Below are 23,521 nucleotides of genomic sequence, written 5' to 3' on the forward strand. Positions count from 1 at the left end.
CAGTCAAATTTACGCGCTTTTATTTTGCTTCGAAATTCAGTGTTTCGCTATTCGGTATTCGGCCGTTCGAAATTATTCGTCGTTCCAGCATCGAGCAGTGTCATGGCTGATTTACGGGTGTTTGGTGCTGCATTTGCGACTGCTACCATCGTCGGCAGTATTCGTAGTAGCCAACAATAGAAGGGCCATGATCGTCTGAGCGATGGTGCTTTCGTGTGTGTCTGTGTGTTCGATTCGTTGTCAACGAGGACGAGTCGTTAGAAGTAATTTTTCGAGTAGTCAATTGGATTTCACCCCGTCAACGGCGGCGGTAAGCTTACCAATAGTTATGGGGCATCGCGTAGTGATCTATATATATGTACTATCTGTACTACAATCCGTTCGTTCGCGAAGTTGTGCCCAAAATTCATAGGCATTTTTCATCCGCAAGCAAATGTCTTAGCTATCCCATATATTACTCTGACTACTTATGGTGCAGAATAATTTGGTCCTTTTGAAGACTGCGAATCTGGGGCTGAGCTATGCGTATGTATCTCACTGCATCGTATACTCCGATGGGTTGCGTCTTCCCTGCAAAGCGAACGGACGGATGCATAGAAATCGGATAGTCCAACATGTATATACATATGTTAAATCCACAACATACAACAATAATAGTGAAGGAATGAATGAGTTGTTTACGTAGATTTTTGTATAGGAACCGTAATTGGCCGTTCGTTACCATTATTTGCGTTACTATTGTTACGGCTTGGGCTAATCATTTGTACGCTCCGAGGTGTCCATACGATGAAAACAGAAAATAAGGAATTAATTATGTAGAACAAAGCGACTATGAGATTAGGTAGAGCAGTTCACTAGTAGAGCCATTTGCAGCTATTGTTGATAATTCAAGTAATAGTATCAATAATTAACGACTTCGCAGCTAACGTTACGCACCAGTTGATACAGAGAATAATGACGTAAGTGATAGATAATACTATATATTACGTTTGTTGGTTGTCGTATAGATATACAATTTTTACTACCGATGTTATATCGAAGTTTTTGTTTCAATGAGCTCGTCAGGCTTTCTGTTCTTACTCAGGCAGTTGAATGTTCGGTTTTGTTTTTGTGTGGATAATGGCTACGTTCATTTTTGTCGTTACGACACCAGCCATCTAGAGACAGTGTAAGGGCACAGGGCTGAGCTGTTGTTAAGTCCAACTGGCCAGCGAGCGAGTATCATATATAAATAGAAAAAACACGCTTAACTGCATGGCTTATTGCGAACGACCTATGCAAAACAAACTAAGCAAGTTTCAGCCCAAACGTACATGTATCTGCGTGAAAACTTAGTTTTCAGGAGTAGAGAATTCGGTAAATAGTGAGCCTATCGTACAGGTTGCCAACGTGGTTCTAAGTAAATCCTGAGTGGGACGAGACATTCTAAGAATAAACGTCACATCGAAACAGCGCTTTAATGGTGTTATCGACCTTGTGTGAAAGTAACGAGCAAAAACAAGCAAGCTGATTACCGTCTCACTCCCACAAATGTAATCTCGGTGTCTTCACTGATAAAAACTTAATTAATAGCATGAAAGAATGCGATTATCCTCGAAGGTAATACAATGAAGTTTTAAATGAAGAATAATACAGGCCAATACGCACCTGCACAAGCGCTCAAGAAAGAAGAATCACGTAAGCCCAGCCAAATAACGTGAAAAGCAACTAGATGTCCATTGACTAATGACGGGGTTGTTGCACAATACTTTGGAAGTGGTCAGAAGATAAACAGGTGCTGATTTTTCTTCGCGACGACTAATGTGATAAAGAAAATCGAGATCAGCAAGCTATGTAAAATGTATTTATTCTACGTAGTTTGCGAAGACAGCCGTTTTTCGCTGAAGATTGTTAAATCTTTTCGGTAGTTTTACCATACGTCTGAACTAAGAAGATTGAACAGTAAATAGTACACGATAAACTGAGTTCGGTTATAAATTTTAGACATGATAGTAACATAAATGCGATTTACTATCACGTGAAAACATCGCCATGAGTTAGTCTGCGAGGCGGGCGGTGTATGACTATGAAGAAAGGCTCTTAGGCACACTCTAATTTAAAGGAGAATATCTGCAGCTCATTATTATATAAAGTATGGATGCCTATTACTTTGTTGGTGAAAGGGGCGCTTTGAAAGTGATTTTGACTTAAGACAATGATAGAGTTTCGCAATTAAGCGGTCAAATAACGGAATTAATAGAAACGTGTCCTATCGAGGTAAACAAAAGGGAAATGGTCAAAGAGGATTAAGGCAAAAATACGATAGCTGTTGAAGGAATATTTTTTCCGAAAAATGGCATTACTAGGTACTAGTACTAGGTTGCTCGCGACAGCCACTGGTTAAGTTAAATTCACGTTGCATAATCTACATGTATCTTAAGTATGAGACGAAGCTTATTCAGTGTTTAAAAGGCCGTTTATAGGCCGCAGGTTTATAGCATGCGCATTGACCGGAAAGTTGTTTACTTTTATAACGAGGACCTTAATTTGTACCACTTTAAGCTAATTAGGCTTACCTTCTTACCTAATACAACAACTAAAACGAATTAAGGGGCAACTAATAGTGGAACGTGTTCTTCCTGTGTTTTGAATATAGCCATAATTCCATAATGCCAGTATTAAACAAAAATTCTACGATATCGCAAACGGATTGATCATGGTATTGGATCAAACTTCTTGTTGGGGCTATAGACGGGTGAACGTGTGTTTAATCAGAACAGGTAGGTAGAATAGATTCTACTAGGTACATCTCCTTTTACCTTGTTTCAGAACGAACGCTTATTCGATCGTTGAAGCCGCTCGTCTTGGAGATACAACATACAAGCCAACCAGAGTGATAATCGTTGTAAATAATATTTACAATGGCAGCTAATTTAGGTTTGGGGATCAATAAAAGTAAATCTGGGTTATTAGAGACAATTGGATTTCATTAAGCTATCAGCGTAGCCAAGTGTCATGGATTCTTTTACGCTAATAATTATCTGGCTTGCTTTCCGCTGAAATTGGTTGAGATATTGCAGTCACAGTTGTGAGTTTGACGTTGTAGTGACAAATATAGCTTAATACCGAGCGCCCGATACAGGGGCTGAATGTGATTTGAATTATGATTTGTATATTAGTGATCCTAGCTGGTTATGTCTGTTTTTATAATAACCCCGCTGAGCCAGTAGTGTCATTATTAACTATTAAAAACTCGTTGTTTTTGAACCAGAAAAAAATAATTGTTCGACGAAAAAAACTTTGTGCAATTTTTGCTTAATAATATTAAGAAAACCGCGCATAATTATCGACGGAAATAACGACCCAGAATAAATCACTTGCGATTCTTATTATCTAATTCAATTATGTCCGGTTTTATAATATTTATCAATGTAGGAAGATTTAGTTATTTCGTCGTTGCAATGGTCAAAACACGAATAACATTACAGGAGTAATTCCCTGTAGGAAAAATTATGAGATACTCCCATAGCCCGTCGTCGGTCTTTCCTTTTCTATATATATATATATATATATATATATTGTTTGAAAAGTAAGATTGCCCGCTGGTAAAACTTAAGCTAGTAAGTGTCTGTATTGGACTAATGCATAGTCGAGGTTTGGGCTAGACGAGCCATGCCAGTTTGCATATATGTGACCTGAAAATGGCTCATTAATAACTGCTCCTGGCAATATGCTGTTACACATTTCTGGCATATGGAAAATTACAAGGACTAAATCATAGTTGGCTTTTAAATGGCAATTGCTACCAGGTCTTATGAGGGATATTAGCTAAATATTATACGTAGTTTAAATAGCTTTCAATTCGATCTTGGTAGACGGACATTTCAAAAGTAACTTATGCAAGGGTCATCATCATATAAGGACGAGACAAAATTGAAAACTCGATTCACTATATTGCAATGCCCAGTGATGTCTTTATATTTCATGGACGAGGATTATATATATATATGGGAATACGATAATTTATCGGGTTTATCGAAGAGGTTAGTGAGAAAGTCGTGTAGTCCGGTCGGACAATAACTGAGCTCAACAGAAAAATGAAGTGTTGTTAAGGTCATCACCTTATTGTGTGTTGAAAAGCTTAATAACACAAACTGTATTTATTTGATGTAATGATAAATCGTACTTATGAGTACTTATGAGCCGGAACGTCCCTTGGAAGAGATGTTCCTACCGCTGGCTAATCAGTTATTAATTCTGTAACCCCACAGTGCGACGTACTTTCTCGAAGTAATGTTTTAGCTTTCTTTAAAAGCTGTTATAATAATTTAATAATAACAAGAAGGTAGCATTACAACTGCGATCGGTTGTAAATAGATTTTCTTCGATACTTATTTCCTACGGACGTCTGAATAATGTTTTAACCAGAACCGTAAAGAAATACTCTATTTAGCAGAAAATGCTCTTCGTCTTCTAGAAGATTATATACTAAAACTATGAATCTACTTACATGTCGAATGTCCTATATTTTGATGTGTATCAGAATGGCAGAGCATTCAAAGTAAAGATTAGCTATTATTATTATTACTATTAGAGCTGGTTTCGTAATTCATCTTTACGTTCAGTAAGTGAATATCAAGTTATGCAAGTCAGATCAAACGAGGCAAAAGATGCAATCTTTACAGATAGCAACTATTTTTCAGTTTGGTTTGCTTGAATCTCATACGCAAAAAATCAGCCAGCCATAGTACATTTATATATGTATATGATTTCGAATGTACTGACGGTGTGCATAACGTTGGTTCACTACAAGAGCCGAGAATGATATTAGGTGATAAATAGTAAATAATAACTAATATTGTGGATTGTATTCACACAATTTTTGGAACTTATACCCCCCCCCCCCCACCATGCCCCCTCTCCTCCTCCTATCTTAGCTAAATTCTACCTTAAGGGAGTAATCATGCGTCACTTTCTACTTGTTTTTTAAAAGTTAGTTCTGCTCGTGATATCCAGCCTATCGAGTATGCTGGAGCTGCGATGTTGGCCAAGGAACTGCACCAGCCTCTTTTCTGATCATAATTGGCCCATTTGGTTGACTGATTTGTGTACCCAGTTAGGGTACTCCGAGCTCCAATTCGCCGATTGAGGTGAGTCTGTTAATAACAGTAGTTCTCGTACGACGTATACACCACAAAGCGTTTTTGTTGACACGTTTGACGTGTTGATCCTTATAACAGATCGCTATCACTACAATGGTGTTAATAGGCTCTACTTGGAAACAGAAGTAGAAGCCATAAGTGTAAGAAGATGTATTAAAATCATTATAAATTTTAATTTACATTTTCTTACTCCTAGTACTATAACCATTCTCTCATGATAAAGTTAAGCTAAGTTAAGCCAGCAATCGAAGCTGACTTCTATGATTTCCATTTCAGCCATTTCTTGTTCATGTGTCTCTTGGGGATCGCGTTGCGTTACCTTATGCCATCGTTTTCCGATGTTCCCGCTCATTGCGCGAAATGTATAGACTCATTTAATCATATAAAAATGCAATGTGTGTTGTGTGTCACTAGCTCTAAACAGTTCAATTTATAACTAACACATGTTGTACTAGGCAGACCGTAGAAGATGCCAGCACGCTGCCCTTTACATAGCCTTATCTACTGGCATTTTTGCAAAGGGATCAGGCCCGACGCAAAGGCGAATACAGTTCTAAAAGAACAAGCTTTTCTTTCGAGCTAGCAATGGCAGCAGCTCATGCGGCGCACCACATGAAAGCTTACGAAGGCATTCTACGTGTGCCATTATATAATGGCAAAAATCCGAAAGTGAAATTTCTGAATTGAGCGCGATGATATATGACCAGCTTGCTTACCTATGTAAAGTTTGAATAAGTATATCGTGCAAAATGATCCACTCAATGTTGGTGTCTTTGTTGAAGTGATGAGCAAAAAATAATTGTCCTGTCGAAGGTTAACAGCATAAACTGTTTCTGGCGTCGTATCAACTCAAGCAAAATCTGTGCGTGCAGCGTGTCAAGGCGGGTAGTCTAACTGGAACACTCGATGACTCGATCTGCAGGAGTTGGTCTCGAAACGGTCTAATAAATACGGGTCTTCTTTCATAACGAAACATTTTCTGCTAGAAACAAACCTTCAAGGACCTCATCTGTAGCCTCGTGAAAATCGTTTGCCCACTTACCGCTATATAGCATGTCTGCTAAAAAGCTTCACCCGAGAATACAAGGTCGTTGTCTATAGTCGCCAATCGTCGTAGACAAGATTTCGGTAACCCGGAAAACTCAGCCGAGAGGCTGACAATCGGATGTCTTGTCAATAGAACGAGATAATTACAGAGCTTCAATGGAAACTGCTAGCACATGGTGGCGAGCAGCTCTTGTATCTCCAAGGTGCCCAAAATGGTTATAATGGCTTGCGGTTTATCTGCGAAGTGTGTGCGTAGCGACAACAAGGAGAAATAGCAAGTGGCAGTCGGCGTTCCTGTTCCATTCAAATTAGTAGTTGAGCCATAATAATACAGCTGTAATATTAAGGTAACAGGCATTTCTATTTGTGAAATTCATTGGTTAATATTGTACTAAAGTAATAGCGAAATCTATAGTCATAAATAATTGTAATAGCTTCCTTTACAAAGATTTGTTTTAAAATCGTAGCAAAAATCACCGAAAAAAATGTGTTTTCTTCATGTACCGTCAGTTGGTGTTACTGCTAGATTGCTCTGTAAACTGAACGGTAAGCTACTTGATTTACCAACCCTTCTATTAACATTAATATCATTATTAATAACCACCAATTGGGTTCGACGGTATCAACGTAGGGAAGTTCGTTTCTTCATTTGAAACGAAAAGGAAAAACATGACGGTCGTGACCGCACTCGTCCGCGCACAGGAAATAGCTATTGCCAAAAAAGGTAGAAAGGCACATTTACCAGTCATCCGGCGAAAACTAGTTTGGTCACTACAAGCATTTTGCTCCCCTTTTTTCATCAATAGAAACAGAAGGGTCGTACATATAAATTCACAATTTTTTCGAACATGCTTTGCAACGACGCGATCTGCACACTAATTACAGCAACATCTTTATCGATTTTTTGTAAAACATGCGTATATAAGAATAACTGTCAGAGCGTTCTAAACATTTTGTTGTTGTTATTGGTCAGTTTCCACACTTTCCGCGGCCTAATAAACCCTCTTGACTGATTAAGAGACAGATACTATCAAGAACTGACTGCGATATTGATAGAATTCTCTAATCAATGATGTTCTATTGTTCAATACATCATAAACTCACTGTGGAACTTCCCGTGGATATCAAGACAGATAACTACGTTCCACGACTTTCCGTATATGCGCTAATGACCTCATTTAGCAATTGATTTGTTTTATTCACAATTTTTTCTTTAAATTTTGATTTGCAATTCGGAAACTGGCGGAGCTGAAAGCTTTCAAAGATTTTTACAAGATACGTACTCAAGTCTCGCCGTGTATATGCAGGCTATATGAGAAGGGTCGCTCTCAACCCAGCTATATAGATCCACGTATGTTCTCATTGTCTACGCTGTTGTTTATAATTCGACCGCTAAAACAGCCAGTGAATCTGCACATGGCTGAATAGAATATCTTCGACACCCGAAATTAGATAAGATACGGTAATAAGACTATCCGTACACAGTGCGTTTCTTTACAATTAGCAAAGGTGCCGCGCTCCGAAGTTTCTCACTATTCAGCCAACCACTGGGGCGAATGTCTTCACCACGTCACATAAGCTGTTGCAGCGTGGTTCTAAGATTCCACCTAAAAAAGAATAAAGTACAACTTGCACTTATCTATATATGCAACTGTTTATTCTGCAGACGAACCCTGATTTTTTTTGGGTCATTTGTGAAGCTGTTTGTTCAAGCTAGGTGCATTTGTCACAGCAGACATTTATTTGCGTTTTGCCACCGAGCATTATTGCACAGCAGCAAAGATTACTATCCGTTGCCGCTGTAGCTGCGACTGTCGTTCCGCGGATTAAACAGCAGCACCAGGAATTGTGTCACGATCACAGCCATAGACACATGCATACACAAAGGCAAACACCCAAAATTTAGAAGAAACAATATCAAAATGTGTGTAACTTCCGCCCCGGCAATTGACTATACGTACAGACGGTGACGGGTTGGCGCCGGATACCTTCACTGTCTTGACCAGTTACTGACGCTGCGACTTTTACTTGTTAATAATGATGATGAAGATGATGATGCTGATTATGTGTATGGTGTTAATGATTGAGTCGCCTTCTGTCCGGCAGGGTCGAAGTGTGCGTCTCCACTTCTGGGGACAAAACAAGCAACAGAGTCAATGTTATTGGCTATATATATATTCATTTTTTTTTTTTACATATATTCATTTGCCTGCGGCTTGACCTGTTCTTGGTAATCACACGGGGCAGAGAGGGTGGAAACAATTGATTATCAGGTGTCTCGCTTAATTATAAATCTCGTACACTTGTGTTCGTGTGTCTGAACTAATGTTGGCGGATGTTTATTTGGTTGTCTGCATCTCTATTTGAACAAATTATAATGGCGAGAATGAGAGCGAAGGATAGCTGCGAATTTAATTCTGTCGATCAAATTGAACCGATTTGAGTAATTTGCTTTTTGCCGGAAAGCTTGATGTTAGAAGTATTGTGAGTATAAGATGACGGGGTTGTCTTGTCTTAAGGGTAAGAAAACTAATATTTGATAAGAGCCAAAGACAGCTTTTTATATGTTATTTTTTTGAAAGATGCTTAAGTCTTGTTTCTCATTTATATTTAGTCATTATCATATTAAACTTACTTTAACGTACGTTTTTCACCTGGTATACGCTGTTTGCTATTCTATGTGAAGAAGATCTGTAAGATGCTGTTTTATACTAGGTACCTCATTAAACCATATGAGCCTCTTTTGTGGGCTATCTAGAAGATAAGTCTGTAAAACTGGGAGCGATTTCCAATTAGCAATTTATTAAATACATACAACAATTAACAGCGTAGTTGAAGTCTACTTATCGAATTTAAGACATAAAGCTGATACATCGAAGACATAACTTTCTAAGCATGCACACTCTGGGAACGTTGTCTAAGCTGAACGTATTGATTGAATCTCACAATATGGAACGCGTCCGTCCAGATGAATTCATACTAACGAAATTTATCGTAGCCATCTGCTATTCAACGCCAAATCTCGCACAATTTGTCGCTGAAATCCAGCTGTGCATGAAACGGCCAGTACGAAATCACATTATATTTTGCTACGGCAACAATATCGCTCAGAATAGGGGAAATTAAAGCCGTTAGTACACAAGATCGCGTTCAATTAGAATGCTTCCAGTTTCTCATTACCTCATTTACTTAATTCTCTTCGTGCAGTTATACTCAAGTCGTGTCTAAACTAAAGTTCGACATCAACCAATACGTAAAAAAAATCGTAGATAGATAAATTTGCTTACGGTCCTCACGCTTGATGACTTCACTGCTTAATTTGTTTGGATCTGTGCCCGAACATTAATAGTTTCGTTTGTGATATCCGCAAGACAACGTTTTCTTTACAAATACGGTGAACTCATAGAACTAGCAGTAAATTCAAAACATGTTAAACACCATTCTTATTTAATTGTTTGTTGTCATCCATATAAATTCTGAGAATAAAAACAATATTACTATTATATTTCAGAATTAAGTCGTCTCCCAGGGGGGGGGGGGGGTCGTAAACTTGCAGGACGCCTTAACGGCCCTGCGTATACCCCGTATTTGGTTTTTATCCATCTTGGCATTATCGTCGTTTTGCACCGTTGCTCAAAAAGAGGGTATAGCCAAAATTTTCAAAACTCTATTCACCGCAGCGTTTGTAGTGTAGCGCACGGCTCCGTGACTGCCGTTGTTTCCCTGTTGAACGGCGGTGAATTCTCAAGTCGGGGTCTCCAGTAGATAAAATTGTCATCCGAAACTAAGCTCAACTTTACGGAGTCGTCGCCAACATGCACAAATCATCATGCCCGCATGTCATCACCATAGGGGATTGGTCCCCGGCCGATATAGCCGATAAGGTGAGTTATGTCGACAAGGACGTTTCACATAAAGTATATTGCTTTTTTAATTTATTACATTATTATTATTTTCGTAATTAAAATAAAATATTTATGAAATAAGTTATTATATTACATATCGTTACATTTTTTGTTCATTATAAATACTTTTCATTTTTTTTTATCTACTTCAAACGCCTTTTATATGCATAGCAATATGTATAGCATCAGTAATTTAATGTCAAGGGTTTACCCCTACTAGGTCTGGCCAAGTGGACCTTGCTAGACCTAATTACGCCTTCTCCAATAGGCCTATGAAACGGCAAGGTAATCATATGCCAAGGGACCCATTTGCTAACGCTGGACCTACAATCGTGGCGTGTTCATGATTACCATGACAGCATACTTGAAAAGATGCGCATTAGCCACCCAAGCTGCGCCGCCTCCTGAATCACCAAAGTCTGTTATGCTTAAGAAACAATTTTCCGATATAGTTATTTCACGTTAATTAGCGCGATGTGCTCATTTCAGGAGAAGACATCACGCTGCGAAACTTGTGGCGAGGACGAGGCGGGTTTATGGTGTTGTTTACATAGGGATTGCGGTTATGTCGGCTGCGGGGAAAAGCGTGCCGATCATTCGGCGGCCCATTTTTCCTCAAATCAGGAACATTCTTTAATGATTAACCTCAAAAGCAAGCGTATATGGTAAGTAACACACTCGCGAAGTTCTTTTTACTCATAAGTAATGCTTTATATAGCCAGATTCAGCAATTATTACCGAGCCGAGGGTCTGGTTCATAGAGTAGGATATTGTTCATGACTGCCCCACAAGTTACTTCAGAAGAAATCGCTAACTTGTGCCGTTGAATGCATTTATCTCAGAGTTCAATCATACACTGCCGCAATCGTATCCGTTGCCTTGCGAAATAAACTGAATTATATTCATTTTTTTCATCTAATTTACGCAGGTGTCATACATGCGAGGCCGAAGTGTATCTTGATAATAATGTTCCTGCTCCGTGCCGATCATCTTTGCATCCTGATATCGCCGAAAGTGAGCGACCATCCGACGATTTGATACAGCGACCGCTTGGTTTAGCCGGCCTTCAGAATCTCGGCAATACGTGCTACATGAATGCCGCCTTGCAAGCACTATCGAACTGTCCTCAACTTACTCAATACTTCCTCAATACGCCCATTTCGCCGCAAGTCATCCGTTCTGATGGACGAACCCAAAGCGCTAATCTCGCTGTGAGCTACAGTAAAATGATTCAACAGATGTGGCACGAAAGGCGACCGCCATACGCTGTCCCGTCCGGCGTCGCTTACGGAATTAAGTCAGTCTGTCCTGTATTTCGTGGCGCGACACAACAGGACGCGCAAGAGTTCCTTCGGTGTTTTCTCGATCAGCTACATGACGAACTTAAGCGAGAATATATCCCAAAAAGGTCCGAGCTCGACGACGCTGAAGGTTCAATGGTTAGCGACGCCAGAAACGTTGACCGGACGACTGCGGGTCTAGACCCAGCGTTAGGGAGTAATAACCAACATCATGAATTGGGGGCATCCCACCGACAACCCTTGACTCAACACCAATACCAACCCCAGCTTAAGCAGCAGTTGCAAGCGGGAAACAACTGTAGGGGAGACCATAAGAGGGGAGGCGATCCGCATTCAACCCAGCTGTCCCATAAACGGCATCTTCAGTCGTCGCGTAACGGTCGCAACAGCAGTGGCAATCGCCGTCGACACCGTTTACTTGACGATATGGCTGAAAACGAAGGGGATGTTGACGACGATGATGAAGAGATCCATCAAAATTCAGGCCTAGCGATTTATCACAGCGTCGGTCATCTTCACAGCTCTTGTTCAAGGAACCTGAATGACCTTGTGGTCGAAGTTGAGGACGATGAAGAAGTCGTTGACATCGAGGACGCCGATGATGAGGATGATGACGAAGAGATGCGTTCGCCATTTTACAAGGAAACGGGTGCAGGAGAACGGATAGGGGGAGCTACCTCCCATAAACATGCCCGGCCTCATGCTAATCATACGACGGATGATAGACCTGGAGAGCCGCAGCAGCACGAGCTTGAACATCGGCAGATCCAGCATCAGCACCATAACCAATTGCAGCAGCAGCAAGGCCATCCACAGCAGGGCAATGCAGAGGACGACTTTGAGACCTGTGATTCGGGACTCAGCTCGGAGAAGAGTGAAGCTTCGGCCTCGGACAAGAATCACATGGCGGACAACCAGCGGGCATTTGAGACATCGCTGTGCAATCTACTGATGGGAGGCAAGTAACCGAAAATTAATGCAGTAAAGGACTGTTCGATAAAAACTCATACGAGGAGTATAGCATCATAGAAACGTTGTGAATGTGGTAACCTTATTAACTGGAAAATCATGGAAAACGTGTTTTTGCGGAACTTGGCCAAATAAATAACGGCCGCCAACGCTTAAAGCGATGCTCGCAGAATGCACGATATAAAGTTCGGAACATTTAAGCGCTCAGAACTGAGCAAAGCATAATTTCTGACTCGCTTTTGTTCCTTTTTGATTTCCGTGTGTGTATATGTTTACCTTTGCCTTTGTTTTGGTTATTTTCGGTAGAATTGCAAAAAGCAATTGCCTCCGCAGGGGTATCCGCAGTACCGGACGCAGCGGGCAGCAGTGTGCCCAATCCGAAAAAGCCTCAGGTCTCGTATAGGTCCATTATCTCGGACGTCTTTGATGGCCGACTTCTATCCTCAGTGCAATGCAGAACCTGTGAAAACATCTCATCGACGAAGGAAGTGTTTCAGGACTTATCTCTACCGATACCTTCGCGGGACCATCTTGAAAGGCTGCACCACGTGCCCCATCAGAGTGGCGACCTCAGTAGCGCGTCGAGCTCCAGCAGTCTGAACTCGCTGGCTGCCGCACAAATTCAGCAGCAGCAGAGCCTAACCCGCCAACAGGGTTGGATAGAATGGCTTTTTGGATGGGTTAGTCGATTGATTTAATCTTTAGGCTTTCTGACTGGCCTTCGGACTCACTCCATGAGAAAAACAGTTATGAAGTAACTGTTTTTGGCTCGCGAGCCCCTTAGACACAGTATTACAAAGAAGGCAGTAAAGTGGGCGCTGTCGGCTTCATTTAGACTCAGATCCTTTCGTTAGATACTTACTTTTTACTTTATGCTTGAGCAGCATTTTGCATTCTTTTAAACTAAAATAGAAAATATAAGGTTGCGTCGAAGAAGTGCGCATCGCGGACTTGGGCGCTTTGATCTGCTACAAACCAAACGAAGTGCACAATAGTACCTAATTTCTGTTTCATGAATCATTGTCTGCTGTAAATGCATATTCGCCTGCGCGATCTTTAACTCCGGGGCTCAAGCTCTGGGCTTGGGTATGGGGTCCATCGGTGTCGCTTACGGATTGCCTGGCAGCGTTCTTCTCCGCGGATGAGCTCAAAGGGGATAATATGTACTCGTGTGGCAAGTGCAATAAACTACGTAATGGCATCAAGTACTCCAAGGTATGAACGATTTTAATAATAGTACTTTAACACAACAATAGTAACCTAATCAAAGAAGAAGTAAAGCATTTTTCACAGATGTTTCATTTCTTTTTTACTTAGACTTGAGATAATTTATAACGTCGTCAATATTCCAATACTACTTCGTATATTATGATTTCATCACCAACGGAATCATCAGTCGTCAATTCACTATACCTTGGCTATAGTCAACTAATAAAATAAATCTGGTTTCATCGGGAACCGTAATTTAAAATAGGTTTCCTATAATTCCACGTTCTTTAAATTTAAACTTTGTCTCGGTGGCGTAGAAAACGTATGTTGAAGGCGCTGTAGTGAGGCCTCCCAACATCAGTAGCTCAGGTCGCTTATCCGTATGCGTATCGGTTTATACCGCAGTATCGATCTAAACGTTACTCATTATCTTAGCGTTGAGAAAAACAGCTGATTGCAATAACAAATGGACGCCAGAGGATTAACTTGGGTGTTTCATTCATTATCCATATGCATTTTCTACATGATTTTATTACAGTTGTTAGAACTTCCGGAGGTATTATCTATACATTTGAAACGGTTTCGTCATGAATTGCTCTTCTCGACAAAGATCTCTAGTCGTGTATCGTTTCCTCTTGAAGGACTCGATATGGCCCCGTTCACGCACCCGCAGGCCAGAGATAAAGTGACCACGTATGATCTCGTTGCGGTTATCTGCCATCACGGTTAGCTACAGTATCATTTTTTACACCAAACTTCTCGCAGACTAATTCTTTTGAATCCACGTAGCTTTAAAGATGTTCATTGTTTCTAATTTCAACGCACTCGGTATATTCATATCCATCGCGCTTATTTAAACCAGATGCTAGACTGTCTAGTGTAGCTATAAAATCGATACGTCCCATTACATATCCTAATATAATATGGTATTTGAATGTTTGTCTAATGCGACATCTAACAAATTCCTCTTTCCCTATTCAGGCACGGCAAGCTCAGGCCATTATACATCATATGCTAAGAATGAATACGACAACCAATGGTACGAATTTGATGATATGTACGTTACGAAGGTCGACCCCTCAGTGGTAGCAACATGTGAAGCATATGTTCTGTTCTATAGGTGAGTGGTTCAATTGAATTTGAATTTCGATTTCCACCGTTTTCCTTTGAACTGCTCTACGTGAGCGGCCCAGCAGGCCCAGCCACCAACAAGTCCAACAAGGATCGAACAACAAAAAAAAAAAAAAAAAAAAGCTTTCGCAAGCCGACGGCAACCATCCGAACCGACGTTATCCTAAGTTGTTAAATTGACCCGTACGTATATCGAATGCAAACACCACTAGAAAGGAAAATAGTAAACGACAGCTCATTCGATTATATGTATTAGTATGTGAACATGATTATTACACCTTTTTCGGCAGGTGATATTATCCAATTAGCATGACAGCGAGTACGACGCGTTTTTTTGTCGGCAACGTATTTAATAAATCATGCATTTTAATTGTTGTATTTACACTCATCATAATATCGGTATCTCAGGAAAACGTCGGAGGAAATGGCAAAACGTAGGGATCATGCCACCGATTTAATAGAGCGGTCTCAGTGTGAGCAACTGGACGAGACTTCACCTACGTTTTATATTTCGCGTCGATGGGTGAATCGTTTTAACACATTTGCTGAACCCGGACCTATTGATAATGAAGAGTTTGTCTGTCCACACGGTCGCCTAAACCCGTCTGTGGCCGACGGCGATCTCGTCCTATTTAGTCAATCTGTGTGGGAATATCTTCGGGAGACGTTTAAGGTACATCATGACAATGATACCTGCTAACATTAACGTCTGTGTCTCATCAAAGCCGCATGATAACAACGAAAATAGTAAAAGTAATGCAATCGTTTAAGCGAAATGAGATAGGCTATTGATTAATATGGTGAATGGTACAGTTCAGATATAATGCTTGCATCTTTCTGACGCTATTTACTAAAATCGGTAAGATTTTCAATATTCGCTGTGCTCCTTGAAAAATTGTACGACGTAACCAATTTCTGTGAGTGATGTAAATGCGACACACGTGTATCTACAAGTGACGTAGTTGACGATGAATGATGGTATCACATGTATCTCTATTTGAGAAACGCTGCCCATGCGGAAGGTTTATGCCTTCAATATGATCTCAGGTTGGATAGCAAACATCCACCATTATCCGTTTCAGGGAGGTCCAGCCATCACCTCTACGGAACGGTGCTCGTACTGTCTAGACATTCAGCGAATCCTTCTGGAACGAAGATTTGCAAAGTTTGCTTTATCTGCTAGTCAACAGCGTCAACAACAACAACAACAGCAACAACAGCAGATAATAGCGGCCGACGAGAACATAGAACATCAGCAGCAAATTGGTTTAGCAACAGGTGACGTACAGCCCGTGGAAAAACGTCCTCAAGGCCATTACGCAGGCATGTTGGGAGCCGCTGTAAGCCAAGTCAATGGCCAGTTGACTGACAATGGTAGCCTTGAAACGAGACCTGGCTGGTCTTCCGTAACAGAAGCTACTCCGGCTGCGATGGAAGCGCACCGAGAGGGACAACAACAACAACAACAACAGCAACAGCAGCATTCATTGATCAATACGGAATCAGAAGAAAGCGCTATGATGGACACTTCCGACACGGAGGAGACCCAACTGCTCATTGAGCAACGCCATCATCAAGAAGTACGACGGCAGCAAATATTGAGACGGGAACAGCAGCAGCAGCAGCAGCAGCCACAGTTGATGCCCCAGCAGCATCAAGGAGCGACACAACAGCACCTACAAGCAAAAGTGCTTGATTCTGATGACGACAATGATGATGAAGAGATTCTTTCAGTGGAGCGACCAGTTTCCATTCCTATAGACAACCTATTAGAAAACGTAAGTAGAGGCCTAGATGAATCATTTAGATTTTTATCCCTAGACAGATAATTTGGCATCATAACATCTGATGACTAGTCGGTTGGCGCGGTTTGCTCCTCTCTGTCGTTTGTCAAACAATATTTATTCGTTATCGCCGTCAGACAGTCGATAGGTAATAAAGTTAGAAACGTCGTTTCCACGATAGTGCACTAATAATGTCTATAAAACCTAAGTCTAAGGATAGCTTAGGATCGGACGCAGAGGTACTTCGTTATATGCTGGAAGGGGGCAGGCGCCCGAAGCAAAATTCAACGATGGCGATACACCACATCTAACGTATATACTGTTAACATTATCTCAATTTACAGGTCGTGTTGAAGATGACGAGTGCCCGTGTAACGGACATGATATCCTCGCAAGGTTTAATTGAGGGAACCACGATCGCCGATATTCATCGAAATGGCGACGGACATCGCGAAAATATTGCCGAAGCAGATTCTGCGTTCTGCAGTCCCATAGACAGTATCATCACTCGAGGTCCGTACGGTCAATATTGTACGTTAAACACACGTCTTTTGTTATCTATATTAGGTACTAGGTGCATAGTGAATGATAGAACTCGATCCTCCTTGTTCCGATACTTCTATATCGAAACTGTTTTGCAAGCTATCGGCAACTATGTACGATTGGCACTCTTGGTTTCAAGCTGTGAACTTTTCACAGCGTAGCTTACGTATGATAATTTCAGATACAGATGAGTTTACTATAGGGAAAGGTTGTGTTGAAAACCTATTTATTCTGCTAAATTTAAGTAGATAATTTTTATATTAATTTATGGGTGTCTTTAATGGATCATGTTTTTATATGTAGCGGTGTGTGGGAAACAAAAGGTCTCTGGCGAGTGTTGTACGCGCATTAATTGTAGCCTGCATTTAAACGCATTTCAGAGATTATACTACAACAGTGAGCAAAAAGAGGAAGAATTATTAAGGGTATATATGTGTATGAAGTCGCAAATGAGGTAACTTTGTACAAGTGCTAATAAAAGTAATACGCATTATGTTTGTACTTGTTTCGTATCATTGTTGCCGTTGTGATTTCACAGTATGTGGATTACATCGATATTGGAAATGAGAAAACGAATGAGAGAATCCAGAGTTCTAAAAATCAAACCCCAAGAAACGTGCAGTATAAAAGAGCTAGGGTCCACTCGTTTTATGCAATAGGTAAATGAAAAACAGCAAACAAATAAAGAAATGTGGAAACACAACGAGACGAAGGTAGGGAAAATTAAAAAATTACGGAAATGAGGTTTCTATTTAGATTAGGTGTCAGGGATTAAGAGAAGATTAACTAATGTTGGGGAGATTAAGAGAGAGATTAATAATTAAGGGAAGCTTCCAGACTTCGATATTTTCTAATGAACAAATAAGTGAAAAAATGAGTGAATGAGAATACTCTATCAGACGAGGTGGGTTCAAGGTTCGAAACCAGGCGTAGATCCGCGTTTGTTCAGCTGGCCGTATTAATGCAAGGCTTAACGAAAATAGAACCGGACGTAAAACTCGGAACCACTAATGTTCTGCTTTACGCATATTACGCCTCTTTACTCCACATACTCTAGATATCCTTCGAAATGCTCGAGCTTATTACTATGCATTCAGTCAAGTTCGTGCTATATTATTAATTGGTAATTGTTCAATATGTAACTGATTTACCAATCGCTAACCCTTCGTGTTGCCAAAACTACGTTCAAGAAATACTATATAAATACCTCTGTATAGCGTTGCACTATATTATAGACACTATATGACCTGTACACTATACAAAAATATTGTATGCGTGTACGTTTACAGACTTCTCCAGCCTCATTGGATCCACACCGACCGAGGTAATACCGCAGGTTGTGACGCTGCAGAAGACTTCTCCGCTTATTAACGGTAACAACTGTCGCGTTGCTCCAGTGACTACGCAGTCTATGTCGCGCGTCGCAAATGTCATCCCTACAAGCTTGGCCCCAACGGATGTTCCACCTTCGGGGCACACAAGTAACAAGCGTGCCTCGAGACACAGAAGGTCACGCGACAAAAAAGCCAAAAATAGATGGTAGCTATTCAGAGATGAACCTTAAGCATATCGATTAATTTATCGATATCCGTTTATCCTTGGTCGTCCACCTCTCTTTTTGAAAACTTAGTTAACTGTCGACAACGACAGCACTAGCAAAAGCTCCATTGAAGCTGTAAAGCAAACATAAACAGCTTCGATGCTGGTTTCATGTAGAAGTTTATTTATGGGCACAATTGGGATACGACGGAACTGAAACCAATTCTAGTGACTACACATATATATATATATACTAATGAAAAAAGTAGTGTTTGGCTAGCTGCGAGCTAGTTTTTTAGAGATCTATTATATATTATCCAATACTATCTCGAATAGGTAAGCTATAGCAAGAAAAAAAAGTTGATCGGATGGTAGATTTTGTCGCCAGACATTAGCGCCGGTGTCACTAGGTTAATGAGCTAACTAATGACGTAGTGCGTGACAAGACCCGTTTCGATTTGAGTAACACTAGCATTGAAAACGATCTAATTGTCCATCTATGACGTTCCATACTTTATATGGACTTCGTAAATACTTGCGCAGTTTTGCAGCAGAGTGGAATGTTCATATTTCTGGTGTTGTCTTCAAAGTCCAGACTCCTTGTTCAGCTGCCTTTTCGCCCCCGGCAAGGTTTTCCTCTTTGCCCAAGCTTCACCTGTTTCTTCTGATTTCCAGGGCAACCATGTGAATAACCTGACGCGTTCCGTACATACCAGTATTGACAGACAGATTGGTAACCTCATGATACTGTAATATTATTAATACTCACACATGTGAATTGAGCGGGAGAAACCGGCCCGACGCTGAACGCGCTGCTTACTGGCTTTGGTGCCGGTAGGTTTTGAAATGTAAAGTTGCGCCTAGAACAACAATAGTAACAGAATAGTAATAATCACAGCGGCTAGATAGGTTTGGCGGGACGAGTATTGATACGCTGGACGTTTATGCCGTACGCTGTACATGTGAACGCGTCCGTGAGCGAAAGCGTGCCGGCGCGAATGAATGCCGTGGAAGACTGCGTAATTCACTACAGGGACTATACTGGTGGCGACGGCAGATTGAGTGGGAACTGGGAAAATTATCGACAAAGAACGTCAATTTCAAAGTATTAAACAGTCGACTTTCCAATGCTACATCAACGTGATTGCTACCATAACCTTAACGACATCAACAATAACAAATGGATATCAAATGGATCGGAACGATGATGACGACCCTAATCGTATCGTAGACATCTAACGAAAGCGAATCGTTACCATTAGTATTATATATTAAAAGGGATTAGTCTTAAGTAGGCGTTTGTTTGGCGAAGGTCTGGGGGGGGAGGGGGGGAGGGTAGTTCCCCGCAGTGACAATGGCTCGCGATACTGTAAATGAGACCAAACAGAAAGAAAAACGCGTAGAACGATAACATAACAACTCAACAAATATTGTCAGTGATGGCCTTTTCGCATCTGTGTCTGAAACACAAACGGAACATAAGGGGAGAGGGTAATTGATATCTGCTTGATCGATTTGTTTTATAGTTATGTTATTACTGAACTTTTTGTTTTGTGTAAAATCGTGTCGAAGGAATAGGGACTGATTAGATTTAAGCAGCAGCAAGCTTGTTAATAAAAATATAGCGAACTATGGAACCAACACAAGCTTTTTTATCGCATAAGCAAAATTATCACTATTAAATGGTGGTTTCATTGACTTAGCACCACACAAGAAATGCTCCGCTCCAAATTCTATTTATTTGCTTTTTGAATTTAGGTTCTCCTCACAGATGCAACAGGTTTTAATGCAATGATTAGATTGGTTGCTGTTGACAGTATCTATATTTTTCTGTAGAATTTCCATTTTTGATCCATCAGATCCATACAGAAGGTTGTCATGGTTCGAAAAGACGGGTTTAACTAGGATGCCTGTGGATATTGCTGTGCCAGCGAAAAAGAAATAGAGGCACAAAAAATTTACACAAAAAGGGCACAGAGGAAATATTACTGAAAATTGTTTATCAAACTTAACGTAATTAACTGCTGCTATGTATTTAAGTCGATATTATGATGCTTATAACTTTAATCGCATTAATAAATTATAGTAGTAGAAATGATGATGAACGTTATCATGACTGGGGCAACCAGCGGCCGAAGAAGACAACAGGGAAGCCCGATGGCAACAAGTACAGAAGTCGACACTGAAAGCGATCAAAGCTCATTGCATATTGTTTATTCGGTATTATAGCTCAACGTTAGCAGACGAAAACTCTACCACTGAATAAAGTCATCGATGCGAGCAGCAAAGATAGCTATAGCTAAAGACGGGTTTTAGTCATAGTGGTTATTATTGACGACAATGTTAAAATCATTACTAATAGCAGTCAATCCTGATTAATAGAGAGGATTATCAGACTTGGTACCGACATGTTGAGAAGAAAAATATAACATTGTAATGGTTATAATGATTTAATATGCCTTTAACAATATAATTGATATGGTGATTGTTGCTATCCAGAAAACAAGAAATAAAAGCAATTGAGGATAGAGCGTAAATAAGTGGATGAACTTTTATAAATGTCGTCACATGAGAAAGAGATAAAATAGGCAAAATACGTTTCACTCAGTACGGCGCAATTTTCGAAAATTAATAATAGTACTTACGTAGTACAGTATAGTATTCACATCATGAAATACGTAATGCATGGAGCATAGTTCAGAACAAGACGAGCTGTGAGTAGCTAGGACATGTATACAGATGGTAAAACCTCTCACCCTTCCCTTAATTGTCTAGTCATTTAACCGAGCGTTTTGTTCCGCGAGATACGGTAAGCAGTGGCCGCTAGAAAGTCCGTGACACTGGAGCGCCAAGCACAATAAACGAACGCGTTGAGAACCAAACCTCTACGGGAAGGGATAGTTTTTCTTTTTCGAAGGAAAAACGAACAAAGGTACAAACCAGAAGTCGATCCGTCAATACGATACATTTGTTAGCGATGGGGAAAACCTGTACGAGTACGCATGCTAGTAGAGTGCGTGGGGTTAACTGTGAGTGCGCCAGTAAACATTGCTGCTATAATAGATGGTTGACGGACGAGGTTCTGTTGTTTGTTTTAATAAGACCGCTTGGCTTTTGTTTCGTTGTTTGCTACCATGCGAGCGAGTGCTTACGTTGGTGGCCGTAAAAGGCCAGATGACGATCCTAATCTAATTCTAATAAAGGCATACAAAATGGTTAATCGAATTTATCAAACACACAAATTTAGAAGTTGTTTTTAAATAAATTAGCATTGCTTTGTTTCTTTCCCACTTTCGCTTATAGTACGTATAAACCTGAACGGCGCGTATTCTCAGAAATATGAACTCAGATATATTATATCAAAAAATTCGACGAAATTCGGCTGATGGAGTGGTTTTAAGAACGGTACGTAGCAAGAAGCCCAATGATCTCCATTGACCTTCGTTTACCACAAAAAAAAGTGAAAAAAATCATAGGCGGTTATCGAATAACTCAATGCCTTTCTAAAGGAGCGTCGTTGTGAGCTTTTCTTACGGATACATTTTATGATGATATTTGGACAAGAGCTAGTAAACGCAAGTGATTAATTTGAGTAACTGAGTCCGGGGTTGGTATCATTTCTTTTATTTCTTTGTTTGTTAAACCTTTGATAGCTGGCTTGAGGTACAATATCGATAACGAATGCAGGTCAGAGGCGATGTTAGACCTCGTTACGTTTTTTCTTCCTAACATTCCACTTATACAAATAATTAACAGGGTCTATAAGTGTGCTCAAAAAGGTTATATATATATATACAGTAGCACTCAGGAGCTAGTTCTACAGCGTTGTGCTTGTTAGCTAGTTTACCTGACGTGGTAAGACAGGACGGTGAATAAGGACAGATCGCACGAACCGTCAGCTCTTGATTGCTGCTATTGCTCGCTGTGCGCCACCCATCCGCAGTTAGGTAAGCAATAATAGTAGTAATAAATACTAAGCGTAGTAATAATGATAATATTATAAGTAATAACAACGAGCGAAACAACTTGTATGCGGATGTCAAATACGCCGTAAAAGACGTGTTAATAAAGTTTTCTTTATTAATCGTTACCGTCCTTGTCGTTTTTATGACTAATCATACGTAAGCTCGTCACCATTAGGAACAAGCGGAATCTGTCTTGTATGAAATCTATGTATATAGTTATACCTAATTTTGTTTTGTGAATGATTAAAGAACTAGTTGATCATAGCGTTCCCATAATTTCATTGATTAATTTTTAAAATTCTTCACAAAAATTTCAAAGTTTATATGTTTGTTGAAAATTCTTCTCGGTACGGTCTGATGGGAAATTTGTGTCATTACCATTGCACGTCACTATCATCTTGCACGTCGATAACGTATTCTGAAGAGCAGACTACAATAACGAGGCTCACCGAATTAGCCAGTATTCACGATCGGAGAAGACTTATGTTTGGCAGAAGTGCATTATCTGTAAAATTTCCTAAAAGATGAGGTGATAGGATACGACAAAACGTAGCACGCTGCTCACGCTACTTTTCGACGAACCATGAATTTACGCGCCTAATGTTAGTGCAGTGTTAAAGACATTGCGTTCACATGTAAACATCAGACACTGTCGTCTGCACAGGTGAGACGATTCGTGCGAAAATCATTATTACAGCCGAAATATTTTTCACATATTCTATGTAATTCACTAAACTCACTCATTAAGAAAATGAAATAGTAAAAGGGAGCTACAGAGGAGTATATACCGGCGAACATAAACTGGACACCTTAAGAGGATCCGCCACACAGAAACGCCTTCCAGAAAGACACTGCAGGACACTGTTAGAGCCATATGAAGCTCGAAGATCAGTTCCATATCTGAGGAATCTGAACAAATTTTCATGCCGTAAAAAGCAATCTGCAAAGACAGATGATTCGGACGCATCAGTTACGCGATTACCTTAG

The 23,521-nt window shown here is 40.3% G+C and overlaps 1 protein-coding gene across 7 annotated transcripts; it reads left to right on the forward strand.

Annotated features, from left to right (window-relative positions):
• Nucleotides 1–135: 135 nt before the first annotated feature.
• On the forward strand, nt 136–22,659 carry Usp20-33 (Ubiquitin specific protease 20/33). Of its 7 annotated transcripts, none has more exons than XM_022817445.2 (13): nt 136–310; nt 4,973–5,129; nt 9,700–10,072; nt 10,583–10,758; nt 11,022–12,352; nt 12,670–13,043; nt 13,438–13,578; nt 14,111–14,297; nt 14,554–14,692; nt 15,112–15,376; nt 15,786–16,481; nt 16,832–17,018; nt 18,320–22,659. In XM_022817445.2, exons 3-13 carry the CDS (start codon nt 10,004–10,006, stop codon nt 18,571–18,573), a joined length of 3,819 nt encoding a protein of 1,272 aa, XP_022673180.1. In that variant the 5' UTR covers nt 136–310; nt 4,973–5,129; nt 9,700–10,003; the 3' UTR covers nt 18,574–22,659. The 7 variants fall into 7 exon arrangements, with proteins under 7 accessions (XP_022673180.1, XP_022673215.1, XP_022673196.1 ...); XM_022817480.2 differs by having other exon boundaries at nt 16,832–17,000; XM_022817461.2 differs by having other exon boundaries at nt 9,869–10,072.
• Nucleotides 22,660–23,521: the final 862 nt, after the last annotated feature.

This window comes from Varroa destructor, unplaced genomic scaffold, assembly GCF_002443255.2.
Source record: "Varroa destructor unplaced genomic scaffold, Vdes_3.0 BEIS01000001.1, whole genome shotgun sequence".
In the NCBI taxonomy this organism is placed as follows: Eukaryota; Metazoa; Arthropoda; class Arachnida; order Mesostigmata; family Varroidae; genus Varroa; species Varroa destructor.

Coding starts and splice junctions, on each gene's coding strand:
- Usp20-33 (XM_022817445.2), top strand. CDS start 10,004: ATGCACAAATCATCATGCCCGCATGTCATCACCATAGGGGATTGGTCC. Junction 10,073..10,582: donor CGGCCGATATAGCCGATAAG/GTGAGTTATGTC, acceptor TGCTCATTTCAG/GAGAAGACATCACGCTGCGA. Junction 10,759..11,021: donor CTCAAAAGCAAGCGTATATG/GTAAGTAACACA, acceptor TAATTTACGCAG/GTGTCATACATGCGAGGCCG.